A 15,484-nucleotide genomic window follows, 5' to 3' on the forward strand; every position below is an offset into this window, starting at 1 on the left:
AGCCGTGACCAGGCTGTCCTGGCCCCGTGTCTGCCCGGAGCTGGCACGGCTGCCCACTGGCATCACTGCCTGTGGCTGGGCATGTGGGCAAGAGGACCTGCCCGTGCAAGATCCGATGCATTGGGAACCGACCCTCCTGGAGAAGGGGTTCACCCTGTCTCCGTCACCAGGCTGTGACCCACCAGGGCAGGGACACTGCCAGTGCCTTCCCACCCCACCCCGGACATTGCCCCAGGGGCTGGGGATGAGCACTCACGTCACACGGTTGCTCCTCGGTCCTGCACTGCGGTTCTGGGCCCCTGGGGGATGGAGGAGAGATGTGGATGTCAGCGCTCCCATGGGAATGGGGTGCTGGGGTGGGGGGCCGGGTCTCCATTGGCCACAGCAGTGACCCATGGGCTAGTGGGCAGAAGCCCGCCGAGGCTCCAGGAGCTGACTACAGCCTGAGCAGCACCTCTCTGCCCTTCCTCATCACCTGCAGGACATGTTGAGCAGCAGCTAACGACCCTCATGGTGGCCCTGGCTGGGACCTAGGGGATGAGGGAGTATCCGAATGGTGCCAGGGCTTGGTGACAAACGTCCCAGTGAGGTCCCATCACCATTCTCCTGGGACCCCGTGTCGTGGAGCATGCCAAAGCCTGGTGCAGGGTGCAAGGCAAGAGCCTGACACCACAGAGAGGACAGATGAAAAGGGGGAAAATCACCATGTCCCTGGGCTTGCCCTGCACGTAACTGCTTCCCCAGTTAGAGGGACCACAGCCATTGCCCAAGGCGTAGTGGGCCATGGGAGGAAGGAGGACCTGTCGCCACCTCTCCAGGTCTCTGGAGAAGGGCTACAGCCCATCAGCTCTGTCCTGCGTGGCTGCCATGGGCTGCCCTTCTCCACGAAACAGCTCAAACCGTCCAGCCAAGCCACCAGAAAGCAAAGAGGGAAACAATAAACACAGCGGGTTCCTGCTTTTTCCTTAGCCTACGCTCAGCTAGGCACCCTTCCCCGGGCTCTCCCACACTGACCCAGTCCTGCCCCATCCCACCGCCCTGCCAAGGGCTTCTGGCACGTGCCATGCCCGGCCCGTGGAGCTCCAGCAGAGCCAGCCCCAGGGAATGTCCCTGGCTTTGAAGCACGCTGAGATTTTTCCCCAGACGGTTCGCTTCCTTTTTCTTCCAAGGGCTTTGCCACATGTGCCCCAGTGCTGGTTTTGTGGGGTGAGCCAAGGCCAGCTCTTGGGGCTGCTCGACGCAGGCAGCCCTGGTGGGGTGACATCGCACCAGGTGCCTTCCCCCAGCCCCCTTCCATGAAAATCGTCTTTCCCCAACTGCAGATCCACGGGTGAGCACGTGAGTGAGTGAACACGTTGGGTGTCTGCTACCACCACCAACAGCATCATTTGCTCAGTGGTAACAGCCCAGAGGCAGTGGCAGGGAGCAAATCCCCCAAATCAGGGGTCGTTGATGGCCAAGCAAATGGTGTCCTCGCCAGTGCTGCCCTGGAGCTCTCTAGCACCTCCAGCAAGGTGTTCGGGTGGGAAGGTTGGGTACTGGGAGCTCCAGCCAGGGTAGGCTGTCCTCCTCTCTGAGCACAGCCAGCATCACCCCCTCTGGAGCAGGGAAGAACAACCAAGAAATGACCAGTTGGCTTCACCATTTCCTAGACTTCAAGGCAAGAAAGGCTCCTGGAGACACCTGTGCCTGCCGGTACATTGCTAAGCCCCATGTTAAGCCCCAGCACTGCAGTGAGGCTACAGTTTTGGAGAGACCAAGCTATGGGCAGCGGCAGAGCTCCCTCCCCCAGGTCAAGAAAAAGTGATCCCAATGGATGTCCCCAAAGAGCGCAACCACAAAGGAAAATGCATCCTTTGCCCAAGGGGCAGCTGGCAGTGGGTCTGCAGCATCCCCCATGCAAGTCAACCAGTGACCTGCCTTTTCCCCTGCAGCATGGGTACCAGCAAGGTGGGAACTGTCACAGTGACTCTGCATGCCCCAGACATCAGAAAACAGGTGGGAAAATGCAATCAAAAAAGGTAAGCAGAAACAGGGTGAGCAGGACAGGGCAGGTCCCACACCACAGTCAGCCTGGCGCAAGCCTCAGCTCGCCTGTCCCTGCTGCACAGCTCACGCCACCGCGCTTGGGCTGGTTGATCTTGTCGGCAGCAGGGCTTGGAGTGCTGTGCCACAACCCTTCAAACCCTGCATCCCAGGGGACCACACAGGGACAAGGAAGAGGAGGAACCTACCTGCTGCCCCATCTCCTCTGCTCCAGGCTGTTTTCTGCTGCTGTCGTCTCTTCCCAACTCATCAGCCTGTTCGTGCAGACTCAGGCTCCCGTGAATATCCGACACTTCATCTGCCGACCCCAGTCCAGTCTCCTCCAGGCAGATGCTGGCTCCTTCCTGCACCAGCTCTCCCGGGATGCTGGGACTTGACCCTCCCAGCACCTGATGGCTCAGGAGCTTCCTCTGGCGGCTCACGCTCCCGGGAGCAGTGCCAGCATCCCGTAGCGAGCCTGCCACACCGGACCCCTTGCCCGCCCGCCTGCTGTCGCGAGTGCCGGAGCTGGCTGGTGTGTTCGGGGCTGGGGTGCTGGACCGGCTCTGCTCCCCACCCTTGCTGCTCTGGGCACCCTTCTGGACGGCTCCATTCTGCAGGCCACCCGCGGGGACAGTCCCATTGTGAGCCCGCTCCCGCTGGAGCCGGTCGCTGCTGTGCTCCAGCTCCTCCGTGCTTGGCTCCCGGCTGCCATCGGGCACGGGACCGTCCTGCTGCTCGTGGAAAGTGGGTTTCTTCCCAATGTGTGTGACACGAAACCTGGAATGGGGGCAGGATGGGTCAAAATCCCTTCCCTCCTCTCTCCCAGTTGTATTTCCAGCTTGCATTGTACTGCCTGCACCTCCAGCCTCTGTTCTCCTCTCTTTGTCATGGACTGGTGCTGATCTCCAACATTTCAGACCCATTCAATACCACTGACCCCACTCTAGCCATGCCCTCACTGACTTAACCCCATTTTTCCCTTCATTTTTGGAAAAACAAACAGAAAGAGGATGAAAAAGTCAATCCAGATGTTGGCTGGTGCAGACCCTGCCAGCCTGTCCTCCATGCAGCAAGATAGGTCACAGCTCTTAGAAATGCTCCAAGATGCAACCTGGACGAACAGGAGCTTGCACAGAAATTCAGGTGTTGATTCAGGTGAAATGCAGACGGTCTGAGCCTGGCGTGGAAGGGAAGGCCGTGCAGAGCCATGTGGATGTTGTGCCCAGTGACCAACCGCCATCAGGGGAACAGGAGCCAGAGTTTTTGGCAGGCAGTGCACCCTAAGTGAAGGCAGGGACAGGGTTTTGGTAGGGCGAGCTATATTTGGGTACAGGGGCCAAAAGCCAGGAGGAGCTGTTTGGCTAAAATCTGCCAGAGCACCTTGTGCACCATCCCCTGGAGTGATGGATGGTACCTAGGTGGTTCACCAAGGCTCCACCATGTACCAGGTAACAGCTCAGAGCTCCAGGGTAGGCAGGAGAACAACTGCAGAAGTTGGTCTGACACCCACAAAGGGTGCATCTATAATCAGAGGGGATGCAATAACGCACCTGGGGATAAGAGAGAAGTTAGGGTTCTACCATAACTTTGGGATTTGTGAGGGGTAACGCATAGGCAAAACCTAAAAGTCTGAATTGCAAGTGAAGTGGTTGTGACTAACGCTGTGATTCCTCTTTGTAAGCAATGCAAGCCACTGCTGGACCAGCAGACGGGAAATCTCTTCCACAGTGAGCTGGTGTCCACCAGCCAAAGAACGCAGATCCCACCACAGAGACTTCATGCAGCCCATGACTCACCCAGCCACCGCTCTCCCTGCGCTTGAGTCACAAGACAAAGAAGCTGCAGATGGCCCTGGCTCTGCTGAGGTTCAGCTGCAATTTCAGCAGCAAAGTTCAAGCACTGCTGGGGTTGAAAGAAGAACAAGACCCAAAGGTCAAGCAAATGGCAGTACGGCCATCCTGAAGGAAGAAGCTGAGAAGAAAGGTCCAAGAGATAAGAACAGATCCCAGATGAGAAGCCAGAGACGAAGGAGTCTGCCGTCAGACTGAGGATTGGGCCGCTGTCTGTGGACAGTACAGACCCCTCAGCACTGCAGTCAGAAGTGCTGCTCATGACTGGAAGAGCCAAGAAGAGAAGTGCTCCAGCTCTGGACGAGGTACCCGCAGGACTGCTCGGGTCAGGCCAAGCAGCGGCAAATGTGACCTTACAGGTCTATCCAGATATTTGGAGACATGGCACCAGCACTGCGATTCGGGAAGACCAGAGAACATTCCAGTCCCAAAGAGGGACAAGGAGGAGGTACAAGTGGCAGGATCATTTCTTGGTAATGCTATTGAGCAATGTCAGCCTGGAAGAGCCGGGAACGGACTCAAAGGAGCAGGCAGGGTTCGGACTGGAGGGGGCACAAGAGGTAACGTAACCAAACTCTGGATCGGGAGGGGAAAGGCAGGAGAGCGTCGGCTGTCTGCCTAGTCGGCATCGCTAAGGCATTTGATTCAATAGGATGCGACAGGCTGCAGCTGATCGGGCTAAGGATGGAGGGTCAGATGCAGATGCTTTGGTGGACAAGCTCTGCCACTGACAACTGGTTTAGGGAAAGCCCTAAGATGGATGGTAAATCATTCAATAATATGAGAGTACAGATCATATAACCCTGATTACTTCAGAAGTATAAAATAATTTAGGTGGGAAAAGCCCTTGGTAGGTCTCCAGTCCAACCCTCTGCTCGAAACCGGGCCACCTCCCACTGCCAATGAGGTTGCCCAGGACCCCGCCCAGTCAGGTTTTGGAAATCTCCAAGGATGGAGATCCCTCCACTCCCCTGGGTCCTGTCCCAGGGCTGCACTGTTCTCAGGGTGATAGTTTTTCCTTAAGCCTTATTCGGATTTCTCTTGTTGCAGCTTGTGGCCATTGCCCTGTGCACCTCTGAGAAGAGTCTAGCTCCATCTTCATTTAAACTCCGCCCACCCCTTAGAGTAGTTTTAGAGAGCAATTAGATCCCCCCCTTAGACTTCTCCAGGCTAAACAAACCCCATTCCCTCAGCAGCTCCTCACATGCCATGTGCTCCAGCCCCTGATGATCTTGGTGGACCTCCACTAATCTCACTCCTTTCCACTCCTTTAGCAATGAGCCTGTGCCTACCAGCTGGGGACCAGACTCAGTCAATGAGCTGTAGGTAATAGGGAAGGGGGATGGACTCTCAACCACTGCGTCCAAAACAAAAGCAACAGCAAAAAAAAAAAGAGAGGAACAAGGCCTGAGGATTGCAACAGAAGAGCTGGGTTAAAGGAGATTTTGTATGTAGGATCAGTGATGAATCAAGGTACTTTGCACAATGAGGATATTCACAGTAAATAAGACACAGCAAGGGCAGTGCCAGAAAAGTCATCCAGGATCTGAAAGAGCAAAGGGGCCAGCTTGGAAATGAGAACCAAAATTTGGAGGTAGTTTTGTACCTCGTGGGCACATAGGCCCCTTAGCAGTTGGACCTCACACCAAGGAGATTCAGGAAGCGGAAACTTTTAAAATATAACCTTGGAGAAATGTAATGACTGTCCCGTGGAGAAGGCTGATGTGACACGGGATATTAAGTATAAAGAGAGGAAACCAAGAGTTGAGGGAAAGTGCCTTTAGGAAAGAAGACCGCCTTCTCCAGCACTCAGAGGTGAGTGAGAGGAGACTGAGAAGAGCATGGACGAAGGACACAGAGGAGTGGATGGAGCTGGGAAGCAGCCAGGGAATGAGATTAGCCATGAATATGCAATTGTGCAGAGATCTGGCTTACCAAACACCACCCTTTAAACCAAGGACAGCTGACAAGCAACGGGCAAAGAGGAAGCCAGAAGCTGTCAGTCTCCAGAAGGTGTGATCTTATCTGGAGGTCAGCAGGGGGAGGTCTGGCACGTCTCTCCCCTCTACCAGCTCCCCATAAAGCCCCCAGTTCACCTCCCTACTGAGAGTCCTAGCTGTGATGGTGGAAAAACCCACACCCCCTGATGCCCAGTCTGGCTCAACATCACCATGAAAGGACTGTCTCTCTGGACCACAACATGGAGCTTCATCAAGGCTTAGGCCCTGAATGAAGACCTGCTGCAGGATCTGAGCGCAGCAGAGCTTTGTGTCTTGCTGGGGTGGCCATCCAGGGACCAGCAGTTGCTTGTCACCCTGCCCCGGTCACCGTGGTGGTATGGAGCTGAGCCCTGGAAGACCTTGCTAAAGGTCTTGTGCATGCTTTCTGCTGGGGAATGGGGCAACCTGGGCAAGCCTGCAGATTGTACTAAAGGTTATTGACTACACAGAGACCACAGACAGCTCAGGAAGTCCCTTGAGGTGAGACCAGGTGGGGACTGGAAGAGTATTTGTGGGAAGTATCGGGTACACTCCCCTATTCTTATATTCCTCCCGTGGCATCTAATTACAGTCATCATTGGAGGCAACGACCTGGAGGAGTGTAGCTACTCTTTCATTCTGAAGGTGGTGGCCGGTGACTTGCACCTGGGACCTGCTGTCACCTCCTCCCCTTCCTAATGAGATCGCTAAAACGGGGGTCACTGGCCCTGTTGGGCAGCAAGAGCCCTGCTCGCACGTAGCTGGGATAGCAGGCTTTGAAAGGACGTGGATTTGGGCCTCTGCCCAGCACTGAGTCAGCAGGACAAGCCAGGCTTGAGTCACCTTCCCGGAGAAGGAGGAGGGAAGCCACCGGTGCGTCATGGCCTGCCACATACCACAGGCATTTCCAGGTGCAGGAGGCACCTGGGTCCTCGGGACTCCTGGCTGCAGAGCTACTACTGGGGCATCTAAAGGGGAAGAGCAAGAGGGTGTCTGGAGCGGAGCAAGTGGGGAAGGGGAAGGGAATAGGGGAACTGAGAAGACTCTCCACAACGCTTGGTCCATCAGAGCAGATGGGCCATGTCTGGCAAAGCTCATTTAAGTACCTGCCCACTGAAAAGACGGTGGTCTCTCCGGGATGCATCCTGCCTTTGCCATCCTTGGACCGTCCTTGCCGATGCAGTGGGTGCCTCTTCCTCTTGCTGCAGTGGATGCAGGGGGCCTGCGTGGAGCCCAGATGCACTGTGTGGTGATGTGGTGGGCCCCCGTCCTGGCTGTTACGGTGAGGACAAAGGCTGCAACAGGAGAAGGACATGACAGGCCGTGTTATCTGGAGGAGTCTTCCCAACCTTGGTGCAGCCTCACTGCGGCAAGCCCTGAGAAGCAGGAGCTCTGGAGGGGACCTCCTGCGAGGACAGGAATGAGAAGGGCTATTCCCCTTGACAGTGGGGTGAAGCACTCGTCGCAACCCTTGGGAGAGCAGGACTTCTTGTTGGGAAGATGCTTTATAACAAGCTGGAAAGGGGCTGGCTGCAGAGTCTGCAGACCAAGGCGATACCCAAAGGCTGCTTCTTCCTTACTCTGCAAGAGCCACGAGCTGGTATAGGCTTCCCTCACCTGGGCACTGGCACTGGGATGTCCCCTTCATTGTCCCCCAGCATCTCCTTGAGGGCCTCCGCATTTGCTAAAGAGAGGGGGAAAAGGGAATGTGTCAGCCAAAGCAGTCAGCAAGTCTCCGGGCCAGCCCTAGGAAATGCTCACCTTCATTTTGGATGATGCATCTCACAATCTTCTCCACAGTGTCCTCGTTCAGCTCCTCCTCTTCATCTGAAAAGAGAAAACGTGGCACTGAGGGCTGGGATTCGGACGCTCAGCTCGCCAGTCCCTCCCCAGGAGCAGCCACCGTCGACAAAGAGGTCGGAGAAGCTTTGCATCCCCCATCACGCCGGGAAGCCCCTGGGGAACACCAGTTCCCTCACCCTGGAAAAGAAATGGCTAAAACAGCTGCCGTGTGTGCAGGGAGAGGGGGGTTGTGTTGCTCCTTCAGAACTGGGGAGCATCGCGTGAAACAAGTGGGAAGCAGGTTCCAAATAAGTTGAAAGCGAAGGCTCCTCGTGGGGACAGTCCAGCCCTGGAGCCCCTGGGTGAGGATGCTGTGGGTGCTGAAAGTCTCCAAGGGTAAACGGGACAAGTTCACAGAAAAGAAACCCACTGGGGCCTGTTAAATACGGAGAAACAATCTCTGATGGAGAAAGCCCCAGAGCTACACGCTGTCAGAAGCTTAAAACAGTATGCTGGGGAAACTTGGCTCAGTGTCTGCTCCGTTGTGGTATTCATCCCCAGGATTCATTGCAACCTGCTTCTGGCCACGGTTGGAGGCAAGAGGCTTGGCTGGCTGGAGCTTCAGCCCAGTCTGCAGTGTTATATGTGCCTGTGAGCAGGTCAGAGTTGTGGTCTGGTAGGCAGCTGCCTCAAAGAGCATGGTCAGGGGCTGCCGCTGCGCTCCTGGAAGCCCACAGAGTTGTTTCCCTGGGCTGTGGCAACTCCAGTGGGCAAAGCCAATCCTGGAAGGTTCAGACACTGTCTCCATGTCATGTGCAGCCAAGTCACTGAAGCCAGAGGAGCATATCCAAGGATGCCTGGAAGCTCCCGCTGCATCCATGGGCAAGCTGAGAGAGCCACGTTTCCCTCCCATGCACGAGAAGTGGCAGCGGGAGGTCTTGACCCTCCTGAGCACTGCCGATGGTATAGAGGAGCCAGAGTTATGTAGCATCATTTGGCTGTTTTCAGGCAAGGAAGAAGCTGGAGGAACATGTCTTCTTCATTTCAGCAGAGACTCATAAAACACTAAATGACAGAGCTCGCTTGGACTGAGCTCTGGCTTGCACCCACACTCGATGCTGCAGTGACTTCCCAATCCTACTAACCAAGAGCCGCTTACGATGGCCTGAAACAATGGATAAACTCCTAAAGGTCCCCTTCCTGCATGGGGCAGAGATCCCAAGGAAACATCACTATTCCTCTGGCCTGCATGAGCACAACAGGGACTAGAAGAGCACGTGACTGAGAGCAAACACCATGCTGGCCCCATGCCGGACCTCCTAACGCCAAAGTGGCAGAGGGACATCCCCCTGGCTGGGGATGCTTTCCTTGTAGGAGACATGGGTTATAATTCAGGTGCTGGGGATTACAGCAGGTCCTGGCTGTTGATCAGAATTATCTTTTGGTGATAACGCCACTTTGGGAAGGGCCAGTCGCTGGCTCCCACCTCCCTGGCACCACCAGCCTTCGCCAGCCTGCGGAGCCGGCAGATCAGAGGGCTCTCCGGGCCGCACGCTCCCCATCCCCAGGGAACGCCGTGCTGCTCTCGCCACCCAATCCCTTTTTCCCAACCCAGCGGCAGGTGATGGGTAACCCTCCCATCCCCAGCCCGCGTCCCAGAAGCGTGTTTAAGGACCATCAGTCCACGCCGGGCGAAAGGCAGCGCCCGAGCCCCCATCACCCCTGCACTCACTGGCCTGGAGCTCCGCCAGCACATCTTTGTTATCTGGGTCGAGCTCGTCCCGGAAAGTCCGGCACCGGTAACCCTTCTTCTTCAGGACATGGCAGATCAGGAAACCCACCAGCCCCATGACAAAGAAGACAAGGACGAGGAGGAAGACCATAGACAGACTGTGCTGGGGGTCTGACTCCCCATGGTCGGTGCTGTTCTGGTCTGACATGCGGATCTAGGAGAAGGGGGAAGGCGGATCAGAGACCCCGGTCCTCACCCCCTGCCAGGTTCCCCATGCCCATCCTCCTCCTCCTCTTCCTCCCATCTGCCTTGGGCCAGCTCCCAGCTCGGGGTGGGCTGCCAAGGGCTCATCTCTCCCCCCGCCAGGTCCATCTTGGCAGGCGCCCTGTGGAGGAGAAGGCAGGCTGGAGGCAGCTTAGCACAGTCTCCCAAGGACACTGCCACCCCACACGCACCCGGCAAGAGGCATCCCAAGGGCAGCGGCGGCAGCGGCAGCATCCCCGCAGGCCCGCCCGGCCCCGGGCTGCGGCACTCCCCCGTCCCTTGCAGGCGGCTTCCCAAGGGCACCGGTCCCCCGGCCTCCTCCAGGCTCTGCAGCGGGCAGCATCACCCCGCTCGCCCTTATGGGGGGATGAGCATCCTCACCGCGCTGTGCCAGCCCACTCCCCCTGCATCCCTCACTACTCACGGCCGAGGGCCTCCGCCGGCAAAGGCAAAGGCAGGGCAGGCAGGGAGCCGCGGCAGCCAGGCTGGCGGAGGGCCGAGCCGGCCGGCAGCTCCCGCATCGTCCGCCCGCAGAACCGAGCTCACTCCCTCCGCCCTGGCTCCCCTGGGCTTTCCTGTCTCCCTTCCCAGGGGCTCAGAGCTCGGCCGCCTGCTCGCCGGCTCTGCTTTCCGGTGCAGGCAGCGTCTCCCCCAGCTGTCCCCCATCCCCGCTGTGGCGGTACCTGGGCCTGCGGTCCTTCGCAGCGCTCTCCTCTTCACCTTCACCTGCCTCCTAGCAACCCCGCATCCCCGCGGCTGGGGACCGCGGAGAGCATCCTCCGGCCCCCCGGCTCCCGGCTGCCTTCCTTCCTCGGGAAGGAGCCAAGCTGCTTCTGGCTGCCGCGGCAGCCTGCCGCTATCTGCCAGCGAGAGCACCCGCCTGTCCCGATCCCGGAAAAATCTCTCCGAAGCAGTTTCAGCAGATGAAGGTGCAGAGAGAGGCTCAGGGAAACGCCGGCAGCTGCAGCGGGGAGCAAGCAGGAGTGCCGCTCAGAGAAGCCAGCGCTGGCAAGCTGCTGCCTGCCCCGGGGCGAATAACCTCGCCCACATGCAAGCCAGCCCTGATTTCCACTGGCACCCTCCTTTCCGAAGCTCTCGGCGATTTTTAGAGCACTGAACCGTGGCGATGGGAGGGCAGAGGGGTGGAAGTGGGTCTCAGCAAGTCCAGGACCATTCCCACACCAGCGCATGTGGGGGAGAGGGGTGCAGACACGGGCACCGTGATCACAGCACCACGGAGACGGTGGAAAAGGCACCCCAGGAGACCCTGCAGACCCTGCCCCAGGCCAACTGCCTCTCCCTCCTGCCTGAAAAAGGGATGGATAAGCCGTTCAAAATCTCCAGCCATGGCGGTCCCACGACCTCCTTCTCCATCTCCACCACATTATCCTCACTCTGGGAGGCTTCACCCAAATCTCGTTTGCTACTGCAAATTAGGCTTGCTCCTCTCCGTCCTTCGCCCACCTGCCAGTCCTCCGCTCAGACCTTGAGAAGCACAGGCAACCCTTGAAATCCCTCCCACCCCATCTCTGTGAACTAAGTGTCTATCTATATAAATATTCATTTGTGGGAATTATCCCACCACACTCCATGTTGCCATAAGGCAACCTGCAACTCCTCCAGGATCTCAACTCTGTGATGATGAGGGCTCCTGTCCCTCTCCACAAGTGACCAAGAGTCAACTCTCAGGAGCCCAGGAGCCTCCTCCATCGCTGTGACTTCAGGAGGTCACTCCATCATAGGTGCCACCCATCTGTCTGCTGTCCTGGCAGGGACACAGGCCCTAAGATGGACCAGCTATGGCAAGAAAAGACCACAGGCAGCAAGACTTACTGCTCCTGCCATGCATTGATAGGGCTGCAGGAGAGGAGAGGTCTCCTAATGCTGGACCAACAAGCCACAACATCATGCGAGTCTTTGCTGATCAAGAACTTAAAGGTAGTTTACTCCTTGCCCTTGTTTCTTTGGACAGGGGGACTTCACAGGTCTGGGTTTCTGTGGAGCCCTGAGGGGATGCAGTCATGGTGAGCTTATTCCCATTTTCCTCATGCCCACGCACGCTGTCCTGCACATAGATCGCTCTTTCTCCTCCCGGGCATTCCCGCCCACCCGATGCATTGCTGCACACTACCCTCCTTCCAGCCTTCAGCCGTGCCAGACAAAACGAGCCCAGGTCGCTCAGCCCTCCCTGCTTCGAGGGAAGATTCCCATTTTCCCACGGCCTCTGGTGCCAAAGCACTTCCACAGCCCGGGGTCACAGGACAGGGAGAGGGAGGACAGCGCAGCAGCCCACCTGGGGACAAATCCTGGCCCTGCATGGGGTGAACCGGGATGAGGAGGGGGCTCCGTTACCACCAAGCTGCTCCCACCCGGCTCCACAGCTGGGTTATCTCAGCTGATCACATTTCCCCTCCCGATGCTCCCCCCGAGCATCATGTGCCCCCAGTGCTCTCCTGCTTCCACCACCCCAGCCTCAGCATCCCTCCGGGCTGCTCCATCCTCGTCCCGCTGCGGGATCCCGTTAGCACTTTTATGGCCAGACTGTCAGCCTTGTCCCACGCAGCGCCTCACAGGTGACCCAAAAAAGAGGCCACAGCTCCTCTCTGCCCTGAGACCAGCCAGCATGGCAGGTGTGAATCCACGCAGCTGAGCTCGCCCTCCCAAACAGGCTGGCCGTGTCCATCCTGGCCAGTGGGGATGGTCCTCACGTGGGGCTAAGCCCCACACCGTGCTGGGAAGGTGCGAATACAGCTGCGGGCTGGATGCTCGTGGCATGTCCAGAGGCTGGGCTCTGCATCCTCTGTCCCCTCCTGCCCCCGTCCCAGCTCCTGTCCCCACCCTGTGAGGCCCCACCAGCCAAGCTGAGACACAACAGCAATCCGGCCACAGCTCTGGGACAGGCAGCTGCCCCACTTGCTGCCTGTCCGCTCCACTCAATGCCGCCACCCCCCTGCCTTTCCTCTCCGGGTCACCCACTCAGGGGTCCCTGGTGGGTGCAGGTGTGAATCCTGGAGGGACCTTGGAGGCTTCGGTCCCTCTCATAACATTGCCTGGAAGCCCTTAAATTTTAAGCCACCAGGCCAAGAGGTGGCCGGGAAGGGAGGGGACGGAGCAACCAAGCAGAGGGTGGAGGGACAGCACCGTCCCCCCTCGCCGCATCCCACGGCCAGCTCCGGTCCCAGCGTATCGCCACGTTACCTCTCGTCCGCTCTCTTCCCGCGCCTCCTCCGCAGCCATTATGGCAGACGTCACCCTGCGAACAATGCGAACGCGCCCACTCGGGGGATCGTCTGCCCCGGCCCCGCTGGTTGTCCACGTGGCAGCTAAACGGGCCAGATTGCCCGGCTCCGGCAATCCTGTGGGCAGGCTCCTCCTGGGTTCTCCACTACGACGCTCGGCCCAAAAATTGCCATCATCTCTGCAGAAATGCTACATCCCATCGTGTCAAACATCTCCCTGAATCTTAAGCCCTTATTTAAGTTTTTCAAACATCCCCGGCAAGCTAATGGCCTTTAAACCACAGTGTGTTTTTGCTCTCTGAGCACAAAGAGCATCCAAAAATATCCCTCTCCGATGCTTTCTTTGCACCGCTCCAAGTCCTGTGAAGTTGCCCAGAGCAGCAACCAGCTTCCAGAGAGCAAGGTCAGCCGGCAAAGCGAATCCCACTGGAGGTAGGGACGTGTTTCTCCCCTCCTTGCCCCTTTCCCTCAGCCAGGCAGCTCGGCTGTGCCGCTCGGGCAGCTCGGTGGCCCCAACCGGACGCTATCTGGTGGCAGCACCTTGCGGAGCGGCAACCGGGCTATCGTCATGCCGAGTGAGCAGCTCCCGCCGAGACGTCAGCGCATTCCACGCATTTGCTGCTACACCCTTGTTGTTCAGCACGTATAAAGCCTATTTATTTAAGATGGTGGGTGCTGGGCTCAGTGCTCACTGTGCCAGGGATCGCAGCTCTGGGAGTCCCCAACCACAGCTGTGCCCCGTGGGGTCACGGCCAGAGGGTCCTGGCGTCCCCCGGAGCATCCTTGCTCCGTGCTCAGGAGGCGGCATCCTAAAGGGAAACATGCATGAGGAGCGGCGTGGAGGGACCAGCGTCCCCGCAGTAAGTGGCAGAACCAGCCAGAAGCATCATTTAATAATCCCACGATTTAATCGCACCTTGACACTAGTTCTCTCGCCTGCTTGCGGTCAGCACAGCACCCAAAATCCGATGCCGTCCCGCCGTCGCCTTGCCACCCCACCAGCCCCATCCCGCGCACCCTGGGCCATGCACACCTGAAGCTCCCCTTGCTGCGTGCCGAGGGGTTTCCCTCCCGTACGTTTATTACCGAGCATCAAAATCCCGTCGCCGAGAAGCCGGGGAACATCCCAGTGCTGACCTGCCGTGGTCTCCATCCTCAGCCAGCTCTTGGCGTGCCCCTTGGGGGTCCTTGCCCTTTGCCTGCTCCTCTCTGAGACCCCGTTTTATTGCAGGTGGTTTGGGCAGCCTGCCTCCAGCGCAGCATCCTTCGCCCCCCACCTCCTGCCGGCGGGAAGCGATGGGACAGGAGACCAGCAGGACCAGGTCCTTGCCAAGCGCTGATTTTGGCTAATTTGTTTTCCGAGCCTTTGGGCAAGACTACCTGCTCCTGTCATCCTTTCTTCTTCCCAGCCCACAGGGAACAGATTTTTGCCACCGGCGTCACCCGCGGCACAGCCCCGTCCCCGTCCCTCGCCGGCTCCGGGTGAGGCTCAGGGTTTTTCCCCCGTTCTCCATGGCTGCTTTTTCGTACATGGCAATTTTCCACCCGGCTTTTGTTCTCTGCCTGCCTGGCGGTGCCTCCCTGTCCCCGCTCCCTGCCAGCCCCGGCGGGTTATTTTTGGAGGCTGCCAGAGGTCGGGAGGACCTGCACCCTGGCGGGGTGGGACCTGGGAGGGCTGCTTGGCCGGGTGACAGTCAGCAGTGGCGGTCCCCGTCCCTCACAGCTCGGGGGGGCTGCTCCCGGGAAGCGGACGAGTCCCAGCAAGGTGTGGGTGCCCCGCGGGGACCCCGCTGCCCCGTCCCCTGTGCCCTTGGTGGGTGGGCTGTGGCAGCTGGGGGGTGACTGGGGGTGATTGGGGGGCAAGTGGGGGTAACTGGTGAGCAGCTGGGGGTGACTGGGGAGCAGCTGTAGAGTTATGGGAGAGAATCCAGCAGGCAACTGGGAGTAACTGGGACTAACCAGGGGCAGCTGGGGGTGGCTGGGGGCAGCTGTAGGGCTACAGAAGATAATCCAGTGGGCAACTGGGAGCAGCTGGGAGTAACTGGGGGCAGCTGGGGGTGCCTGGGGGGCAGCTGGGAGTAACTGGGGGCAGCTGGGGGTGCCTGGGGGGCAGCTGGGAGTAACTGGGGGCAGCTGGGGGTGGCTGGGGGCAGCTGGGGGAGCCTGGGGGGCAGCTGGGCGTGACTGGGGGTAGGTGAGGGGTGGCAAGGGGTGACTGGGGGCAGCTGAGTGTGACTGGGGAGCAGATGCAGTGTTATGGGAGAGAATCCAGTGGGCGACTGGGAGCAGCTGGGAGTAACTGGGGGCAGCTGGGGGTGCCTGGGGGGCAGCTGGGGGTGGCTGGGGGCAGCTGGGGGTGGCTGGGGGGCAGCTGGGTGCGACTGAGGGGCAGCTGGGGGTAACTGGGGGGCAGCTGGGGGTGGCTGGCGGTGCCGGGGGGGGGCAGCTGGGGGTAACTGGGGGCAGCTGGGGGTGGCTGGGGGGCAGCTGGGGGTAACTGGGGGCAGCTGGGGGTGGCTGGGGGGCAGCTGGGGGTAACTGGGGGGCAGCTGGGGGTGGCTGGCGGTGCCGGGGGGAGGCAGCTGGAGGCAGCTGGAGGCAGCGAGGGGT

At 58.9% G+C, this 15,484-nt stretch overlaps 1 protein-coding gene across 1 annotated transcript; it reads right to left on the minus strand.

The window, feature by feature from the left end:
* Positions 1 to 462: 462 nt before the first annotated feature.
* Positions 463 to 10,697, minus strand: RELL2 (RELT like 2). The gene is made up of 6 exons (XM_076349735.1): positions 10,319 to 10,697; positions 9,372 to 9,585; positions 7,619 to 7,684; positions 7,475 to 7,541; positions 6,964 to 7,152; positions 463 to 2,805 (listed from the first exon to the last, which is right to left on the minus strand). The coding sequence occupies exons 2-6, from the start codon at positions 9,577 to 9,579 to the stop codon at positions 2,181 to 2,183; spliced, it is 1,155 nt and encodes a 384-aa protein (XP_076205850.1). The 5' UTR covers positions 9,580 to 9,585; positions 10,319 to 10,697; the 3' UTR covers positions 463 to 2,180.
* Between the last annotated feature and the right edge of the window lie 4,787 nt (positions 10,698 to 15,484).

Source organism: Aptenodytes patagonicus, chromosome 12, assembly GCF_965638725.1.
Source record: "Aptenodytes patagonicus chromosome 12, bAptPat1.pri.cur, whole genome shotgun sequence".
NCBI classification, from domain to species: domain Eukaryota; kingdom Metazoa; phylum Chordata; class Aves; order Sphenisciformes; family Spheniscidae; genus Aptenodytes; species Aptenodytes patagonicus.

What these genes read in the sequence shown, in the direction of transcription:
- RELL2 (XM_076349735.1), bottom strand. Translation starts at nt 9,579, where the DNA reads ATGTCAGACCAGAACAGCACCGACCATGGGGAGTCAGACCCCCAGCAC. An exon ending in GCTGGCGGAGCTCCAGGCCA is followed by an intron (nt 7,685 to 9,371) that starts GTGAGTGCAGGG and finishes TTCTCTTTTCAG; the next exon opens with ATGAAGAGGAGGAGCTGAAC. An exon ending in ACCGTCTTTTCAGTGGGCAG is followed by an intron (nt 2,806 to 6,963) that starts GTACTTAAATGA and finishes CCCCCATTCCAG; the next exon opens with GTTTCGTGTCACACACATTG.